The sequence below is a fragment of the Myxocyprinus asiaticus genome, chromosome 28 (assembly GCF_019703515.2).
Source record: "Myxocyprinus asiaticus isolate MX2 ecotype Aquarium Trade chromosome 28, UBuf_Myxa_2, whole genome shotgun sequence".
NCBI classification, from domain to species: Eukaryota; Metazoa; Chordata; class Actinopteri; order Cypriniformes; family Catostomidae; genus Myxocyprinus; species Myxocyprinus asiaticus.
Genome location: NC_059371.1, coordinates 11,665,001 through 11,686,787, shown reverse-complemented (window position 1 = coordinate 11,686,787; position 21,787 = coordinate 11,665,001). Strand labels below are relative to the sequence as shown.

At 39.4% G+C, this 21,787-nt stretch overlaps 1 protein-coding gene across 1 annotated transcript in view; it reads left to right on the top strand.

The window, feature by feature from the left end:
• The window catches only part of LOC127419247 (sterile alpha motif domain-containing protein 10-like), a 128,196-nt gene that overhangs the window by 78,776 nt on the left and 27,633 nt on the right, over positions 1–21,787 (top strand). Inside the window, exon 3 of the mRNA XM_051660509.1 lies at positions 6,022–6,190. Coding sequence (XP_051516469.1) covers positions 6,022–6,190 — 169 coding nt within the window. The remainder of the gene's footprint in view (positions 1–6,021; positions 6,191–21,787) is intronic.

Sequence of the window (21,787 nt, the reverse complement as noted above, 5' to 3'; positions counted from 1 at the left end):
TGCAGGTGTTGTTTATGTTGATGTTTATAATGTTTGAGAAGAAAGTCTGCCTAGCTGTGGCTAGTTCCACAATGAAAACTTTATAACATCTTTATAGATGTTATAATGCACTTCAAGTTTTGTTTTCTGCCACATGTGTTCTGTGTCTTTTCATGTTTTGTACTGCTGTTGTGTTTCTCCATCGGACTTTAAGTCTGCCGGTAATCTTCCTGACCTTTAGGAGCAATGCCATCAAGAGCATTTTTTACTTTTGAGTCAAAGTTATCAGGGAGAACATCAACACAGATACAGTACACTTGGTGTCATAGATGTAGCCTTCATAAATTACACGCTAGTATTCTCTTTATGTACCTCTTTTTGACAGAGACAGATCAAACTTCAGTGGCAGGAGAAGTCAATATATCAAAGAAAATACAGAAATGGTCGGATAGCGCTACGTCCTTAATAACAGTGGATGAAATGTTTAGACCCTTACTAATGAGTAGATCAAGAGTGTGTCCACGATTGTGTGTGGGTCCATTTACATGCTGAGTCAGATCAAAAGTGTTTAAAACTGGTATGAGTTCTGGAGAGTTGCGTGGCGCCATGAAAGGGTTGGACGTGTGAACGGTGAGCTCTGTGCACTTTGCTAGTTTTTAATACTTTTTATGTCATAAACCGGTGAGATTATATACACCCTGATCCATAACTGTTATATGAAGACAATATGTAAAAGAATTCAAAATCCTCGGACTCTGGAGACATTAAAAGACACTTACGTGCTACCCCAGACAGGGCCGCAGACCAGGGACTCGGTTTGGTTGGTGTGGCAGGAGAGATTCAGCGTCAACTGTCAAGCATGTCGCCAATGCTGGTGAAGGTTGTAGCTGACTTGGAGGATCTTGCTGTAATACATTGTTACGGGCCCCCTTTCTACGTCTATGGGCTGGAAAGGAGGGTAATAAAAAAATGTGAGGAGAGAGAGAGAGAGGGAGAGACTCCCGTCTCCAGGTCCCAGGGCAGGCACAAAGCACAGCGACACCAGATTTAAAAATATGAAAAATGTAACAAGATTTATTAAACAAATTGTCGGATATAAATAAACAAGGCTTCAGGAGGGGAAACGGCCAAAACAACAAAAGACATTCTTTCTAGAGGGTTTTGGAAACACCTTACCTATTTACAAAATAAAAGAGAAAATAAAGACAAATACTTCCCTTACTCCTTCTCTATTCACAAACAGGAGAAAACAAGGGTTGTCAAATAAAAATGGCATCCACCTCCCTATGGATGATCCCACAAAAAGGTCTTTAGTAATAAATTATGTAAAATAACAAATAAAAGGAAAAACCCCGGGCACACAGGCCGGTATTATATACACTATGTACAAAATAATCTACTTGTAACTACCATACACATTAAAAATGGCTGGCTGTAACACTACTCACACACTCGATCGAATGAAATTCTCTGAGGTGATTACAAGAGTGTCGGACATAGAGAAACGGATCGATTATCTGGAGTTATCGGAGAGGGAATTAGCTGCTAACCCGCTAGCGACCAAGATAGAATTGGAACGCGTTTTGGAAAAGTAGGAAGACCTTGAGAATAGTAGCTGGCGAAACAACGTCTGAATTGTTGGAATTCCTGAGAACGAAGAAGGCCGAGATATAGTGAAATTCCTAGACGAGCTCTTCCCAAGTCTGCTTGACATAGCAGGCCATAAGCTGGAAATCGAGTGAGCTCACAGAGTCCCGGCTCAGAGATCCATTGAGGGAGACAGGCCCCGATCAATTCTGGCCAAATTTCTGAGATCATCTGATAAAGATCTCATGTTACACGAGGCGAGGAGTAAAGGAAGGCTTTCTTGGAAGAACCACAACATTTTCTTGTTCCCAGACTTTGCAAATTCGACAAGAGAGAAACGTGATCGATTCAAGGAATGCAAGAAACTCTTACATCAATGGAAGGTCGCTTTTGCACTGATGTTCCCGGCCAAATTGAGAATAGATACTATGGATGGCCGCAAAATATTTACATGCCCACAGCAAGTGATGTCCTTCATAAAGTCAATGGAATGAATGAGTAAGCCATTGTGTGATGCAGCCTAGTGGACCTGACTCACTGAACATTCACTTGTTCGTCCGAGGAACTGAGCGCCTTCTTTGTTTCTTTTTGTGCTGTTCCGCCTAGCGGCTGGAGATTATTTTGTGGAGTAACACTTCTTTGGGACAGTATGTGGATGAATCTGCACATTCTTTGTTCTTACGCCTCCTATTGATTGGAGTTTGTTCTGTGGAATATTTCTTTCAAAACATTGGAGTGATTAGGGCATTTTTTTGCACTTGTGTAACAGCCGAGTGAGCCTGACTAACTGAACATTCACTGGGCGCCTTTTTTGTTTCTTATTGTGCTGGTTCTGCTGGTTGTGGAGGAACACACCATCGGAAGAGTTATGTGGATGAATCTACACATCTTTGTTTTTATCCTGCCTATTGGCTGGAGTTTGTTTTATATACTATTTTCTGTTGTGTAATTCTGTCTCACAAAATTTGTACAGAAGCATCGGACTTGAGCAATCCGACGGCAAAGTTGTCATGGGGGCTCTCGTAGGTTAGAGTTACCATCCAATTTCCCTGATTCAGCTAGATGTTAAAATTTTGTAAAAATTTTTGGCTAACCTATTAAGTTATGAGATCTCGAATACATATAGATCAGGTGGGGTTTATTCAGGGTCATAGCTCTTCTGATAACATTAGGCATTTAATCAATATCATGTGGTCAGTGGCGAATGATCAGACTCCAGTCGCTGCCATCTCACTTGACGCCGAAAAGGCGTTTGATATGGTAGAATGGGATTATCTTTTTAAGGTTTTGGAAATATACGGGTTCGGAAATACTTTTATTAAATGGATTAAGTTACTTTATAGACACCCGGTAGCAGCGGTATAAACAAATGGATTAATTTCAGATTATTTTACTCTGGATAGGGGCACTCAGCAGGGTTGCCCTCTTTCCCCATTATTGTTCTGTCTTGCCCTGGAACCATTAGCAGCCGTGATAAGAAAGGAGGATGATTTTCCAGGGGTGATGGCAGGAGGTGTGGCGCATAAGCTTTTGCTTTACGCAGATGATATTTTGTTATTCGTTTCTGACCCCACTAGATCTATGCCTTGCCTCCACAGGATTATTAATTCCTTCTCTAAATTCTCAGGATACAGGGTCAGTTGTTCTAAATTCGAAGCTTTGGCTCTGACAGTGTACTGTCCAGTAACGGCTTTTCAACTGGGCAACTTCCAGTGGCCCAAACAGGGCATTAAGAATTTGGCCATTTTATTCCCAGCAAAGTTGGGAGTTAATTTTGACCCTTTAATAAAAAGGTTTTCGAGTAATGTGAATAGGTGGGCTTCGTTACATTTATCTATGATTGGGAAGGTTAATGGTATTAAAATGTAAAAATTGTATTACAAAATTCAACTACCTGCTACAGTCTCTCCCTGTAGATGTCCCCTTCTCTTATTTCAAGCAATTTGATAGCATAGCGAAGACCTTTATTTGGAATGGTAAATGCCCAGATTACATTTCAACAAATTACATAGGCCGAATGACAAAGGTGGGCTAGGCCTACCCAAGATTTTGTTTTATTATTATGCATTTGGTCTCAGACATTTGGCTCATTGGTCGCTTCCACCTGAGAGAGCCCCTCCCTGGTTTTGTATTGAACAGGAAGATCTTGCCCCTATTTCGCCATTGCAAAGACTCTCTATCAAACTAACCAGAGAAGTTAAGATACACCCCGTTATCTCGCATTTGCACTTGGTATGAAAAGTGTCCAGAGTGTTTAATTCGGACATTTATTTAAATGTTGCCTCGAGCATATGGCTGAACCCAAAATTATGTATTAATAAGTCCCCATTCTGCTGGTCAGAGTGGATTGTGAGGGGGGTTTCTACACTCTGTGACCTATATGAGAGTGGAGTGTTGAAATCCTTTGATAATTTGGTTCAACATTTTGAGATTCCCAGATCTCAGTTTTTAGGTATTTACAGTTGCGCCACTTGCTCTGTACTATTTCTGGGAGTAGCATACACCCCCCTAAAGTATTAATCCCTGCTAGTTCAGAGTCTGGGGGACAGAGCTTTAACTTCTATCAAGAGATTATGGGAGAAAGATTTAAATTGGTATTGGAGGAAGGAGTGTGAGCTAGGATTCTAAAGAATGTCAAGTCTGTATCGAGAGATGCAAGGGTGCGCCTTATGCAATTCAAGATTTTACATAGATTCTATTGGACCCCTTCTAGATTGTATAGGCTTGGTCTTAAATATACACCCACCTGCTGGCGTTGCCAATCGGCGGATGGAGACACGGTCCATGTTTTTTGGTGGTGTGCTGAGATCCAGGAATTTTGGTTGAAGGTTCAGAGTTTTGTGTGTGACGTGTTGGGCACTCGGGTTTCGTTTTGCCCCAGACTCTGTGTTTTGGGTGATAGGGCGGTCATCGACATAGGAGATAAATACATAAAAAATTGGGTCCTGACCAGTGCTATGATAGGCAGGCAGATTGATTTAAGGGGATGGAAGTCAGCTGGAGTGCCCTCATTTCGGGAGTGGTGCGAGGAGATAGGGAGGGTGGCAGCTTTCAAGAAGGTGTTGTGTAGAAGGGATTCATTTAATGGGAAATGGGGTAGTTATTTGACGTTTTTGGGGGACTCTCGGAGAGGGACTGTGGAGAGAGAGGCATAGTTTTAGATGTGTATGATTATTATATATTATTATTATTATTATTATTATTAATTTAGTTATTTAGTTATTTATTTTATATTTCTCTATGTGTGTGTGCTTATGTGAGACCATGGGGTTGTTCGTTGGGGGTCAGGTGGGGTTGTTGATTGGGGAGGGGGAGGGGTAGTAGTGGGAGTTAAATGTTGATTCATTGTATATGTTTTTTTGTTTGTTTGTTTGTTTGTTGTATTCTTTTAATCAATAAAATGTTAATCTTAAAAAAAAAAAAACTGTTATGAGTTCTTTGGCAGTGTTGTACGGTTGTTACAGTATCTAACCAAGATTCATTTAGAAACATAAAATCCAGATTGTTTGTGGCAATGAGATCATTGTCTAAAAATTACTTATTCTTAAGTGAGGAGATGTTTAAAAGTGCTAACTTGATAGTATCTGTTTTTGGCCCCACAGTAATCTCAGACTGACGTCTAATAGGTAACAGATTGGATAGGCTTGCCATACGTCTTGAGAAGGCCTTAGTTTTTCTATCACTCAACAGAACAGATATAGAGAAAGCTACAGGAACATTGGGTTTCCATTTGTTCTGTAAACAATTGTGAATGTTGGTGCTACCCTAGCAGGGACCCAACACATATCACTGAGAGCTGTTATCAGTTGTTTGTTGTTCACCGAGAGAAGATGAAGGACGATGTGTGCCCTGGCATTGTGGAAGCAGCCGGAGAACTCTCTCTGAGAGAGGGCGAGCTGGGCCTGCAGGCTTTGGTGGTTGTGGAGGCCACCGTTTTTTTGGTTGGTATTTGGACGCTTGCAGCAAAGGAGTGGGGGAACTTTCTTCCAGCATACACTAGTTCCTCCATTTTCTCTGAGAAGCTCAGAAGTGGGGAAAGAAGAATGCTTGATTAGTTTATGAATGGATGATAGAGAAAAGGAATGCAAATGATGAAAGAGAAAAGTATTTCTGTGTATCTGTCAAAATATCACATGTCCATTGAGTTGAGTGCTTCAGTGCAGTGTGCAGTAAGTTACAATGCCAGGTTTGTGATGCCGTAAGTATGTGTGTGTGTATTGTCCAATGTGTAATAGATCAGTTCCCCTCTGCAGGTCGGCATTGAGTGAGACATGATTTGAATTTCATTAAGGCATCTATTCTAAGTTGCATGTGATGTTGAATGTCTGATTTTAGTTAATCTTGTTTTAAAAACCTAGTGGGGTCGAATTATGTGGGGCGTTCATATTTATGCATAATTTTTAAACTGGTTTCAGTGGAGATGGTGATGAAAAAGATGTCTCCCTCTCTCCACAGATCCAGCCAGGTGAGGCCTTCACTATGTACCACACCAGCCCGACGCTCTCTAGCTTATGCAAACCCGTGGTGCTGTGGACCCAGCAGGACGTGTGCAAGTGGCTGAAGAAACACTGTCCACACAACTACCTGACCTATGTGGAGGCCTTCTCTCACCACGCCATCACAGGTACAAAACAACTCTCTTTATGACAAACAATTAAAAATTGTTAACCTTAAAATGTGCTTTATATGGTAACATCTAAATTGACTGGTTTAACAAGTCAAAAGTATTATTTAACATCTGTGAATCAACCTGACTACATTAGGTTACACCAAAAGAACACATTTTAAAGGTACGATCAAGTAGAAATAGCTTTTTAGGTAACACCCTTTATGCAGCTTGATCTCATGAAAATTACATTACCATTACAACATTTTGGCAAAACTAAATTACATGCTTCATTACACGTTTTGCTGCAGTTTTCCAGTTAAATGTCCAGCAGGGTGCCCCAAAAGCGAGTGAAATGGTGTCATATTCAGACGAGGTTTTTAAGGTGAATAATAGATGGAGGTTTTAATGAGTAAAACTTACCTCCCTAACCTAAAACTTTAACCTAAATCTAACCAATAATATTCAAAAATAAAATATAAAGTTAACAAAACAGACATACTTACCCTAAACCAACACCTAAATGATAGTGTCCTATCATTGTCCTAAGCACATTTTCTGAAATAACCATGTCATCTAATGTCACTTCTATGACACTTTTGTCTCATGTGTGAATAGTGCAAAAAATAAGTGTTTATAAAGCAGTTGCATTTTAATAGACTTCAGACTCGACTCTAGACTCGACATAAAATTACTTCAGACTTGACTCGACAAAAATGACTCGTGAATATTTAAAAACGACTCGAGTCTTTTAACCTTAACTATTAATATTTTAAAGGAAGAATTTGTGTTTTATTTGTATGGTTTTATTACATCTGCTTCACATTTCCTCATGTGTCATGATCGATCGGACCTGTTTCATAGAATTCAATTATGTATTTCTGCGTAAACCCAGAAATGTGATAAGAGTCCCATGAAATATTGCGGCACCTGCCATGCCATATGTACTCACATTTGGTGTTGCCCTCAGAAGCAGAAACTTCAGGAAGAACACATCCTAAAAGGTTAGTCACATTAATTAACTCTCAAGCAAACATTGGGCAATGGAGTATACAGTATATGCAGCCTCTCTCTCTCTCTCTCTCTCTCTCTCTGTTTGTGTGTGTGTGCATGCGTGTGTGTGAGAGAGAAAGATTTGACCCGTATTTTAGCATCTTGACAAACGTTTTTGTCAAAATTATACCCAATGATATCGCATTACATTGCATTGCATGTGTTAGATTGCATTGCTTGTGTGAGCATTCTGAGCCTTGTTGAACTGACCATGAGAAAAACTGTGGCACTTTTATTACAAAAAACAGTACAGTATAAGTTAATTAAGTCTGTGAAATCATAAAATAAAATGAAATAAATAAAATAAAATGTTACAAGTTCAGGTAGAATCCTATTAGTATCCCAGATTTTTCAAAGATCATACATTTATAATTTTTAAGTAGAGTATTTTAATAAAAACATAAACGTTAAAGTGACTTGAGTCTCGACTCAGACTCATGACGAAAGACTCATGACTTGATTCAGACTGCAGCTTAAAGACTTCAGACTTGACTTGGACTTCAGATGAAAGACTCGAGAACATCTCTGTTATTAAGTCATAATCAGCCGTTGTAGTCATTTGTGTGAAAGTGAATAAAAAGCAATTGCTGTATCACTTCTAGTGTTAATTTCACCATAAAACTGCAGCGAAATGTAGTTTGCAAAAATTTAGTTGTAGTAACGTTCATTCTATGAGACTAGGTTGCCTTTATTACATCACAAATACAACACAGCTCTCATTATGAAATACTGTAGCACACACATTATAAAATCACAGGTAGAACACATGGTATTACATTACACAGCAAATATAGTACATTCACTTTCAAAATACCTCTCTCTTTATGGCATAGCACACACTTCATGCCATCACAGATACAGAATGTAAACTGGTACTTGATATGCTTAAAATTACATTTTAATCAAAACATACAATAAGTAATCCAACAGTAATCAAATTACATTTGTCTTTTATTTTTATTATTTTTTAAAAGTGTAATTTAAAAGATTGTTACTGATTACAATTTTTGTGTAATTTACAATCTGTACCAGATAACATTTCAGAAGAAATCTGACTGTCTGTGTGACATATCATGTGATGGCACTTAAATTGAATTTTATTGAAAGGAGATGTTTGTGCACATTTCCTGGTGATCGTGGCAGCAGTAATTAATCAAATGATGATCAAATGATGGAGAAGAGTGTTATAACCTGCCATGTATTCAGAAGCGCCATGTTGTTGAGCACACATTCTGAATTTTAAAGAGGCGATTCAGGTGCCTGGATCGTGGCAGTACTGCTGTACAGTCCAAGTAAAGTGGAACAAATTGCGATAGCGTGCTGTGTCCTCCACAACCTATCACTCAGAACCAGCCTGGAAGATCAGAAATTGCATTAACCACAGTTTTTGGGGCGTGTTTGCCCTTTTACCTGATTTCCATAGTTCCTTTAATGAATCTGGTGCTAAAAAACAAGCACAGTATTATATCAGTCAAAATGCATTCTTAGTGAATTACAATCAAATCTTTTATGAAGCTGCCTGAAAAAAGTTTTAAAGAACCAGAGATCCTGTAGCCCTTACTCTGGTCTCTCTGAGGATTAGCTTCGGCAGGCCACATCCTCTAATACTTTCTCAGCCTACTCCCAGAACTGTGTGCACTGAATTCTCTCCCTAATGGACCATCATACATTGTAATGTTTTGCCATTCCTCACGTCATGCCCATTTCTGCAGGGTTTCACTATCTACGGGTCACCAAAGCAGAGTTTCCAAGTAATAAAGTCTATTTTTTAACACTGCCATCAGGAGCGGATCTAGATCAAAAATTTTATGGGGTGGCATGCAGACTATGAGGGGTGGAAACACCAAAGCAAGCACCCATGTGTAGTTCTTATGGATTAAGGTACCAAGCTTCATTGCAAAGTACTAGTTCATTAATTGGAGTCACTATCAAATTACAAATGTCCATGAATTTGCGATACAACTGTATATACATCTGCCACTGTCAGTCTTAGGATTTTGTTAGTCAGTAGATGAATACATAGATCGGCACTTTGATTAAGGACTAGGGTTGCAACAGGATGAGATTTTCACAGTATGATAACCGTCTCAGAAAATATCACGGTTTCACGGTATTACACAATTACTATTATCAGTTACAATGACCCTAAAAGGAGCGAAAAACAGATTTTCTTTTTTTTTTTTAACAAACGCTTTATTATAATTGAAACTTGAAACCATTTTTTTAAATTGAATTATGTATAAAAAAAGTCTCCCTTCTGAAAATAAATAGAATAAATATGAAAGCTAACAGAATTACAATAATAATCCAAATTATAAACATGATAAAAAAAAATAGCATGTAACTATAACATGTTATATAACTAAAGCATGTTAGTTTACATGTTAAATTAACTACTAAATGAAAAATAACATCAGCTGTGTGAGCTTTTAAAGTAATGTCCTATGATTATTAATAATTAACATATACTGTAGGTGTACGACAGCGCAGCCAGACTGCTCCTGTCTGTACATTTAACTCAATGGTTCTTGACTGGTTTTGCTTCAGGACCCAGATTTTACATTGGAAATCAAGTGGCGACCCACCATAGTAAAAACGTAACCTGTATTTAATGTATCCTGGGTCACATTTCCTTTTATGTTGCATAGTTTTGTTCATGGTTTTCAAGTACAAGAACATGCATCAAGTGACATTATTTTTGTTGTTGATGTCAACAACAGAAGTGACAGGAAGTTTTTATCTCCCCCTTTTTAAAAGTTGAAGAGCATGTTTACTTGTATGAGCCCATTATTATCCCGTTTGTTTCTTAATTTCAAAAATAATTCAAACAGAACATACATATTACACAAGAGGAAAGGCTCCTCATTACCATGGTTAGGTCAGTGTAGCTAGTCTTAAATAATAGTAATAATAGTAACAAATTATAGTATTTATGAAAAATAAGTACTAGCTGAAACACATCTTGAAACTTTAACTACAACTGCCACTGTTGATATAAAATGAGGTCTGAAACAATTTTGTTAAGGTGATGTATAATGAAAAATTAGCGCATAACACAGTGTTGCTCTTTTCCTCCTCAGTGCTGTTTGGCATGTCAGGGCTGCCTATTGTTTGATGGGTTTGACTTGACTTCCTCCGTAATGCTTTAAACTAGAAAAGTCTCACTAGAATTAAAATTGGTCTCAATACCGTAGATAAGCAAATGCACATCAATGTACCATCAATTTTCATACAGTGAAACCGGTATACCACTGCAACCCTATTAAAGACATGACTGATTAAACTAGTGGTACATTTTTGCTTTTAATTTTTAGAGGTTTTGGATTCTAATTCATCCAAATATAACTTTTTATTTTATTAAAACAAGATTGCATCTGTACATCAGTGGTTTAAAAAATAAATAAATAAAAGATGCAAGAGGAGAGACAAGTGTAGCGGAAACACAGACACATTAATTGACAGTTCTGTATATGAAAAAACAGAAATATCCAAAATTCAGACAACGACAACCACCAACTCTCCACTCCAGCAGCGGGAAGCTGGAAAAAAATCAATATGCGCCTGAGCACCCGTGAACAAGATGACACAGTTCACAAACAACCCTTTCCCATAGCCCAACCCAGCCATGAAACACTCAGTTTATATAGGGAGGAAACACACTGCGCACTGGTGTGCCCCATTAACAGTCAGCTCACCTGGTTACTGCACACCTGAAGGTGATTAAGAGAGAGGGAGAGAAAAAGAAAAAGACAGCACACACAAACAATACGGTCGAGAAGGCCATCACAATGGGGACACGGAAAAGAGCGTTGGCTGCAGCAAAACTGCTGACGCTAAATGACACTGATAACAGCCGCAATGTACACTTATCATAACATTCAAAATAACACATTCCAGAATCAGAATCAGAATGAGCTTTATTGCCAAGTATGCTTACACATACAAGGAATTTGTCTTGGTGACAGGAGCTTCCAGTGCACAAACAATACAGCAACAAAACAGAGATAATAATAAAAAAATAGAATAAAAATAAAAAGTGAATAGAAAATATAAGTATATATAGAAATACACAATAGGACAATATATATATATATATATATATATATATATATATATATATATATATATATATATATATATATATATATATATACGTATGTACAACATACAAATACAATCTGTTATATACAGAAGCAAGGGAATATAATGCAGAAGAGGTATGGTATGTTGGATAAATATAAATAGACTAAGCTGTGTATTGCACATTAATTATTGCTCAATGGGCCAATTTGATCTGTTCATAAGATGGATAGCCTGAGGGAAAAAACTGTTCTGACGGTTCTGGTGCTCAGAGCTCTGTAGCGCATGCCAGAAGGCAACAGTTCAAAAAGGTAATGGGCAGGGTGAGTGGGGTCCAGAGTGATTTTTCCAGCCTTTTTCTTCAAGCTGGTAGTGTATTGTTCTTGAAGGGAGGATAGTGGGCATCTAATAATCTTCTCAGCAGTCCGAACTGTCCTTTGTAGTCTTCTGATATCAGATTTCGAAGCTGGACCAAACCAGACAGTTACTGAAGTGCAGAGGACAGACTCAATGACTGCTGAGTAGAACTGTATCAGCAGCGCCTGTGGCAGGTTGAACTTCCTCAACTGGCGAAGGAAGTACAACCTCTGCTGGGCCTTTTTCACAATGGAGTCAATGTGGGTCTCCCACTTCAGGTCCTGTGAGATGGTAGTGCCCAGGAACCTGAATGACTCCACTGCTGCCACAGTGCTGTTTAGAATGGTGAGGGGGGTCAGTGTTTGTGTGTTTCTCCTAAAGTCCACAATCATCTCCACCGTTTTGAGCGTGTTCAGCTCATGGTTGTTTTGACTGCACCAGACAGCCAGCAGTTCAACCTCCCTTCTGTATGCAGACTCATCATCATCTCGGATGAGGCAGATGACAGTGGTGTCGTCTGCAAACTTCAGGAGCTTGACAGAGGGGTCCTTGGTGGTGCAGTCATTTGTATACAGGGAGAAGAGTAGTGGGGACAGCACACATCCCTGGGGGGCACCAGTTCTGATCGTACAGGTGCTGGAAGTGAGTTTCCCCTGTCTCACTAGCTGCTGCCTGTCTGTTAGAAAGCTGGTGATCCACTGACAGATAGACGTGGGAACAGAGAGTTGGTGTAATTTAGTCTGGAGAATAGCTGGGATGATGGTGTTGAAAGCCGAACCGAAGTCCACAAAAAGGGTCCTTGTCCCTGATCTGTCCAGATGTTGCAGGACATGATGCAATCCCTTGTTGACTGCATCATCCACAGACCTGTTTGCTCAGTAAGCAAATTGAAGGGGATCCAGAAAGGGTCCAGTGATGTCCCTCAGGTGGGCCAGCACCAGTCTCTCAAATTATTTCATGACCAAAGACGTCAGAGCGATGGGTCTGTAGTCACTAAGTGCTGTGATTTTGGGTTTCTTTGGGACAGGAATGATGATTGAGCATTTGAAGCAGTATGGGACTTCACACTTCTCCAGTGATCTATTAAAGAACAGTGTGAAAATGGGGGCCAGCTGGCTAGCACAGGATTTTAGACAAGCCGTTGAAACAACATCTGGGTCCTGCGCTTTCCTTATATATATATATATATACAGCTCTGGAAAAAATTAAGAGACCACTCCAAATGGCCAGTTTCTCTGGATTTACTAAAATGAACATTTTTGTTTTATTCTATAAAGTACTGACAACATTTCTCCCAAATTCCAAATAAAAATATTGTCGTTTACAGCATTTATTTGCAAAAAATGACAACTGGTCAAAATAACAAAAAAGATGCAGTGTTTTCAGACCTCGAATAATGCAAAGAAAACAAGTTAATATTTATTTATAAACAACTAATGTTTTAACTTTGGAAGAGTTCAGAAATCAATATTTGGTGGAATAACCCTGATTTTCAATCACAGCTTTCATGCGTCTTGGCATGCTCTCTACCAGTCTTTCACATTGATGTTGGGTGATTTTATGCCACTCCTGGCACAAAAATTCAAGCAGGAATTCAACAGACACTGGAATGGAATGGCTGCCATACATGTAGAGATGCTTATTTAAGAAACATTTGGAGTGGTCACTTAATTTTTTCCAGAGCTGTATATATATAGTATACAGTATATATATATATACACTATATTGCCAAAAGTATTCGCTCATCTGCCTTTAGACGCATATGAACTTATGTGACATCCCATTCTTAATCCATAGGGTTTAATATGACGTCGGCCCACCCTTTGCAGCTATAACAGCTTCAACTCTTCTGGGAAGGCTTTCCACAAGGTTTAGGAGTGTGTTTATGGGAATTTTTGACCATTCTTCCAGAAGCGCATTTGTGAGGTCAGACATTGATGTTGGACGAGAAGGCCTGGCTCACAGTCTTCGCTCTAATTCATCCCAAAGGTGCTCTATCGGGTTGAGGTCAGGACTCTGTGCAGGCCAGTCAAGTTCTTCCACACCAAACTCGCTCATCTATGTCTTTATGGACCTTGCTTTGTGCACTGGTGCGCAGTCATGTTGGAACAGGAAGGGGCCATCCCCAAACTGTTCCCACAAAGTTGGGAGCATGGAATTGTCCAAAATCTCTTGGTATGCTGAAGCATTCAGAGTTCCTTTCACTGGAACTAAGGGGCCAAGCCCAGCTCCTGAAAAACAACCCCACACCATAATCCCCCCTCCACCAAACTTCACAGTTGGCACAATGCAGTCAGACAAGTACCGTTCTCCTGGCAACCGCCAAACCCAGACTCGTCCATCAGATTGCCAGATGGAGAAGCGTGATTCGTCACTCCAGAGAACGCGTCTCCACTGCTCTAGAGTCCAGTGGCGGCGTGCTTTACACCACTGCATCCGACGCTTTGCATTGCACTTGGTGATGTATGGCTTGGATGCAGCTGCTCGGCCATGGAAACCCATTCCATGAAGCTCTCTACACACTGTTCTTGAGCTAATCTGAAGGCCACATGAACTTTAGAGGTCTGTAGCGATTGACTCTGCAGAAAGTTGGCGACCTCTGCGCACTATGCGCCTCAGCATCCGCTGACCCCGCTCTGTCATTTTAGTTGCTGTCATTCCCAATTGCTTCCACTTTGTTATAATACCACTGACAGTTGACTGTGGAATATTTAGTAGCGAGGAAATTTCACGACTGGACTTGTTGCACAGGTGGCATCCTATCACAGTACCACGCTGGAATTCACTGAGCTCCTGAGAGCGGCCCATTCTTTCACAAATGTTTGTAGAAGCAGTCTGCATGCCTAGGTGCTTCATTTTATACACCTGTGGCCATGGAAGTGATTGGAACACCTGAATTCAATTATTTGGATGGGTGAGCGAATACTTTTGGCAATATAGTGTATATATATATATATATATATATATTATTATTATTATTTTTTTTTTTTTATTATTATATTTATCTCATGAAGTTACTAAATGTTAGTAATTTGTACCTTACATGCCTCCACAAGTTTTAACAGGGTTGCCATATAATCGCATCTAAATCCACAATCAGAGCTTTATACTTGAACAAATTGAAAACAGAAAAATATCTTAGCTCAGTAGGTCCTTAAAATGCAGTGAATGGATATTTTTCATTTGAAGCTCCAAAAATCACAGTCAACATAAATGTCATCGATACAACTCCAGCGGTTAAATTAATGTCTTCTAAAGCAACACGATCACTTTTGGTGTTACATTTTTTTTTTTATATTTAAGTACTTTTTAAATCATGCTTCCGGTCGGCAGCGGTATGCGCGTGTGACGTAATGGCATCGCAAGTGCGCCACAGCCGGAAGAGCAGTGCTGTTTACAAGTGAGGAGGAGAAACGCTGTTTAGTTGGTTGGCTTTGGCTTAGATCTGTATTTATCTGTTTCTTTACTCACAATAGTGCGTTTGTGTCTCTTTAGAAGACATTAATAACAGCTGGAGTCATATCAATGACGTTTATGCTGACGGTCTGCTTCAAAAGAGAAATCTCCATTCGCTTGCATTTTAAGGACCTGCTGAGCAAAGATATTTTTTTTAGCTTTCTCCAAATGTGTTCTGGTGAAGAAAGAAACTCATACACACCTGGGATATCATGAGGGTGAGTAAATAATGAGAGAATTCTCATTTTTGGGTGAACTATCCGTTTAAAAGTGAGACTCCACATGCATCTAATTTTTTTGTCACTGAATAGCTTGTATTTTTCAAAGCAGTCACCTTTTAGCCATTATTCAAATAGCTGGGGACAAAATATCAGTTGTAGAATCTTTGCTTTTATTTGAAGTGAAAACACACACACACACAAACGTTCTTTAAAAATAGCCAAATATATTTCATACTTCTATTCATTTTCCACATAAAATTTAATAAGTAACTACAATAAGTAACCATGATTTGTTTTCCCCCATGGAAATTCACACCCTATAGATAACCGGAGTTGCAGACTGTATCATATGTGTTAATGCAAGACTTTGGTTGCAATCAGATTAAGGATTCCAGTCTTAGCTGTCTGTGGTTTAAAGGAACTCTTGAAACATTCATTCTCATTTTTATAAAGTGGGCAATGTTTGAAATCACAGAGCATGTTTTTTTAAACATTGCATTTTTGTCAATTAAAATTTATTTAAAGCTTCGAGATGCTTGAAAAAGATGATTAAGGAACCTTGAAAATGCTTGAAAAGTGCTTGAATTTCACTCTCAAAAATCTGTACGAACCCTCGAAATCTTAACATACTCAAGATATCGCTCAGCAAGTAAAGACGCTGACTACCACCCCTGGAGTCATTAGTTCGAATCCAGGGTGTGCTGAGTGACTCCAGCCAGGTCTCCTAAACAACCAAATTGGCCCAGTTGCTAGGGAGGGTAGAGTCACATAGGGTAACCTCCTCATGGTCACGATTAGTGATTCTCGCTCTCAGTGGGGCGCGTGGTAAGTTGTACATGGATCGCGGAGAGTAGCATGAGCCTCCACATGCTGTGAGTCTCCACGGTGTCATGCACAACGAGCCACGTGATTGATGGTCTCATAAGCAGAGGCAACTGAGACTTGTCCTCCGCCACCCAGATTGAGGTGAGTAACCGCACCACCACGAGGACCTACTAAGTAGTGGGAATTGGGCATTCCAAATTGGGAGAAAAGGGGATAAAATAAAAAAAGATACTGTATATCTGTACTGTACATACTGTAGATATCTTGACATCATTGGCATGTGGAAGAACATGGACACAATCATTGAGATCATTGAGAAAAAGCAAGCAAAAGAAGAATATGTTTTTTATTTGTAATTTAGAAATGTTGAAATCCCTCGCACATGTTTGCGAATCTACGGTAACTCTCGCTGTCAGGGCCGCATTAAGGTGGTCCTGGGCCCTGGGGCTTATCGGTTTAGCCATTGCGCACACTCTCTGTGTGTACACCAGCGTCTCCCGCAGAATGCATTTACATACGCGCCCTCCCGAGAATGTCGACAGGAAAATATCAGCAGAGATCAGCAGTTACAGAAATACTCAAACCAGCCCATCTGGCACCAACAATCATGCCATGGTCCAAATCACTGAGATCACATTTTTCCCCATTCTGATGGTTCATGTGAACATTAACTGAAGTTCCTGACCCGTATCTGCATGATTTTATCTATTGCACTGCTGTCACACAATTGGCTGATTAGATAATAACATGAATAAGTAGATGTACTGGTGTACCTAATAAAGTGGTTCCTGAGTGTGTGTGTGTGTGTGTGTGTGTGTGTGTGTGTGTATATATATATATATATATATATATATATATATGTGTGTGTGTGTGTGTGTGTGTGTGTAATTTAAAAATGTTGAAATCCCTTGCACATGTTTGCGTATATATGGATGGGAGTGAGGTTTAGGGGGGTGAGTGTAACGGGAGCCAGCTGGTATGTGATAGCTGTGTGGTATGTGTAAACCTCAATCCCCTGGCCTCAAGAGGCACACTAGCAACTGATGCTAGAGGCCTTTAGCCTCCTCATTAGTGAGCCCACCTCCCATGCCAGAGACGCTGGTTCGAATCCTGCTTGGAGTGGGTTGAGCAGGACCAGTTGCAGCTACTTTCTCTTTCGCTCCCTCTATTTGGAATTCACCTTGCAGTTTCAGTTAGGGACTTTGTTCTTTGTTGTTCTCACACAAACACACAAACACATGTGCCCTCACACACCAGCCTCTCCTTTACCTTTGCAAGTGTATATACAGTATTTCATCAATAGCTCTAAGGTTTACCAGCAGATCCCCACTATATAGCAAACCCCATTAAAGACTCAAAATCAACATTGGAATTTTGTAGCTTTTAGTCCATGTCAGCTTTGAGGCCATCTGTATGCAGATGCAGTACACATTAAAATTTTACTCTATGACTCATCTTGTCTAATGGAATACTCTCTATAATGAAATCCCCTAGATTATAAATACCAACTGATATCATGAAAATATGCAACAAAATTACAAAAACTGTGTGGTGCTAAAAGCAGGTTAAATTTTCTCCCAAACAGTTTAATAGAAGGTTAATGCTCTATTGAGTTTTATATAAACACAACCTACCTCGCTACCCTAAACCTTAACCTAACCGACAGTGTCATTAAAAGCAAATGTGACATGAAAAACTTAATTGTTGAAGCAACCTTGCCATTTTGTGGTGCTTCTATGACACTTTCGGCTCACATATCAGCTGTGCAGGACATGTAACCCTATCCTTTGCGCTGAAAAAGCAAAGCTTTATCAGTTGAGCTATTAGGCAATTTGATTACACTTAAATAAGCTTGTGAATTTAGTTGGTTACTGTATGAAATGCAATGCATGTTAAAAATGTGCCTTAAAAAAGACATGCGCCTTAAAAGTAAGTGTTTATGAACTGATAATCTGCCATTTTAGTCATAATTGGTGTGAAAGTGAATAAAAGCCATAGTTGTAGTAGTGCCTCTATTGTTCATTTCGCCATAAAACTGCCACGATCCGTAAAACGAAGCACATACAAGCAATTTGCAAAAATGTAGGTATAGTAACTTGATTCTATGTGATCAGGTTGAACTTAGCTGTCAATAGTGTTTTTTTTTGTTTTTGTTTTTTTGCTGGACTGTGATAAAAACTTAAAAAAGGCTATTGGCTATTTTAAAAAAGGGACAACCCCTTCAATATGTCCCATCCTTGCTGTCTGTTAATGGAAATACCTCTGTAACAGTTAAAGGACGGGCAAGGAGGAGGCGGGAACCCGGCTGAACAGTCAACATAAACTTAAATTAAATAAATCAACTTAAAACAACATAAAACATATACGAACAGACACACATGCAGCGTGGCCGCATGTGTCTCTCTCTCTTGAACTGGCGCCTCCGGCTCCCCTTTATCTCGCTCTCCCGCTGATCAGATGATTCAGCTCCGGCCGTGCACGGTCCAGCCACGCCCTCCTTCTTTTTCACAGTCAACTGTTCTGCCTCTAACCACTGACTCAGATGAGTCATTTTCAGAATGTCCAAAACTTACAGAGCGTTTCAGTAACCTCCAGTAATCTCACTTATGAAAAAGTAATTAAATGCCAGATAGTGGCATTTCTCAAAGGACAGACCATGAAGTTTGGCCATATCCCTGACAGACCTTTAAAAAGGTTTAAGCACTATCCAATCCCTCTTCCCCAAAACCACACACACACACATTTGCTATTTATAAATGGGGATATACTGTTTTTATATAAAGCTTACTAAAATTACTATAAGTATAAATTACTATCACCATGTAGCTCAAGACCGGTTGCCCACTGAAGCTAAGCAGAGTTAAGGCTGGTCAGTACCTGGATGGGAGACCTCCTGGGGAAAACTAAGGTTGCTGCTGGAAGAGGTATTAGGGAGGCCAGCAGGGGGTGCTCACCCTGCAGTCTGTGTGGGTCCTAATGCCCCAGTATATTGATGGGGACACTATACTGTAAAAAGGCACTGTCCTTCGGATGAGACGTTAAAAAGAAGTCCTGACCCTCTGTGGTCATTAAAAATCCCAGGACACTTCTCGAAAAGAGTAAGGGTGTAACCCTGGTGTCCTAGCCAAATTCCCCCCACTGGCCCTTCTCAGTCATGGCTTCCTAATAATCCCCATCTAATAATTGGCTCTATATCTCTACTCTCTCCTATCCATCAATAGCTGGTGTGTGGTGAACGTACTGGCGCACTATGGCTGCCGTCGCATCATCCAGGTGGATGCTGCACACTGGTGGTGTTTGAGGAGAGTCCCCTGTTCACTGTGTGAAGCACTTTGAGTGTAGTGTCAGAAAAGCGCTATATAAATGTAACGTTCATTCATTTATATAAACTAACCCTAAACCCACACCCTAAACCTAACCCTAACAGAAAACTTTTCGCATTATTAAAATTTAAAAGATCATTATTTCTTTAATGTATGGATTTTGTTCTAAATGACGGCATCCCAAAATGTCCCCAAAGGGAGGGTTTATCTGATTTTGCTCACTTCTGGATGCAAATTTGTCTTGTGCGCACACACGCACGCACACACACACACACTATCTCTAACCCAAACCTTAACCCTATTAGAATTTTTATAAACGTTGAATTTATTCATGAATAGTTTTTTTCCAATTGAGCACATCCCCACAGGGAGGTTTTGTCAGATTTAGCTCACTTCTGACAACAATTTTGTCCAAAAACTATAGCTAAGTAAACTTACACGCAAACTCTCTGTTGTCCGATATTTCACCAGTTAAACAGACACAACCAGCTTTCATTAAGGTCATTATGTTTTATTTGCCGAGGGGAAAAGCTGTCCAGTTCCAGTGTTTCTGGGCACAGACCACACAAATCAATAAGCTCATCCAAGGTCACACAAAGGCCTTACATAACACAACTTCATTAGTAATCATTACACAAAGCAATATGTGGGGAAATTGAACACATTTATTAGTGCATAAACTGTATGTGTGGTGTTCTTGTGAGGCGGTGTCCGTGTACTTGCCAGGTGAGAATGAGAATAGATGATTATATTATACGAGAGAATGAAATTATTTATGCACCTAATTAGATTGAGCGCATTCAGGGCAAACAACGATAAATTCCCCTGCTTCATGATGTTTTTTGAAGGACAAGCTTCTGACATTCACTAGACAGTGAAGTGTGTGTGCAAGCTTAATGATGTCAGTCTGGTCTGTTGTTGAAAATAAAAGCTCTGCTCCAAAACTTTGTGAGCTGTGCCCTGCTGTCAGCAGCTACTGTATCTCCTAAGGCATTATCCTAATGTAAATGCAACTTTATACTGTAATTGACTGATATGGAATATTTTGCATAGGCAGGAACTCGGCACGGCACAATATAGTACTCATGATGTAAGGGGCCATTCATGCAGTTTGCACACACAAAAAAAAAAAAAAAAACTAGATGCAGTGAGAGGAATAGATTCTTCCATTAAGCATTGCAAATTATATAATTAAATAAAAATGTATGGAAATGTATAAAACTATTGATTTTAAGTTGTTTATTGTTAGTATATAAACAATATATTTTACAATTGTTGCAATATATTCAGAGTTTAAGTGTAAAGCCATGTTTGAATTGAGTCTGAGCTCTTGGGGGCTCTTGTTTTTAATTTTCTGATGTAAAATTGTTTTTGGATTTATTTATGAAAACTAGGACAGATAATGGGCAATGTCGCGTTGTGTCACCGCAAACATAAAAAAAAAAAAATTTTTATGTTTCTAGTATTCTAGTTTCGATGTAACAACCGGGGACCCACCAAGTTACATTATTTTGGCCATACGTGGGGTCCCGTAACTCTTATAGGGGATCCGGGACCCCCCATTCCCCCCTCAGTTCAAACACTGGTTTAAAGGTGAAGAGAGACGAAATTGTTTGCATTATACAAAGTGCGTCGCTGGAATGGCCGGTTGCTCCTGGGCTCGTTTTGCAGGCTTAATTGGCCGTGGTTCTCTGATTGGTGATGCTTTCTCTGCTGGACCATAATGTAGTTGTTCACCGGGAATTTCACAATCAAGCATGATTTTTAAACAATTAAGTCAATATAACGCAGACTGTTTGGCTTCAGCGGAAGTATATACCATCGATGAACAACCTCGAACCTCATGGTATATCTGTCTTTAAAAGTTTATAAGTTATTGTTGAAAATCAATTTGTCTATGGAAAAATGTAATTGGATTTTTACTTCTAGAACCCGACTGTTGTGCACAATAGAGTTTGACGTCAGCATGTTGCTAAGTTAACGGCGGGATACCCCAATAAAAATATTTAAAAAACAAAAAAAAATTCATATAGCATACAAATATATTGAGTATTTAAAAAGCTGTGTAGGTTTTGGAACAGAGCTGAAATGTTGCAAAGGTAAAGTCTTATTATATGTGTGTCATTGAGTTTCCTGTTCTGAAAGGTAATAGAAATGCAACAGGATATCTGAAATAAATTTTCTTGGGCAGGTCTGTTCTGTTGGCAAGACTTTACCTGTGACATTAATTTGATGGCTGCTGGGAGGATTTAAACTAACTTAAACAAATTCCACGCTATTGATCAAATTTCCTCCGGATA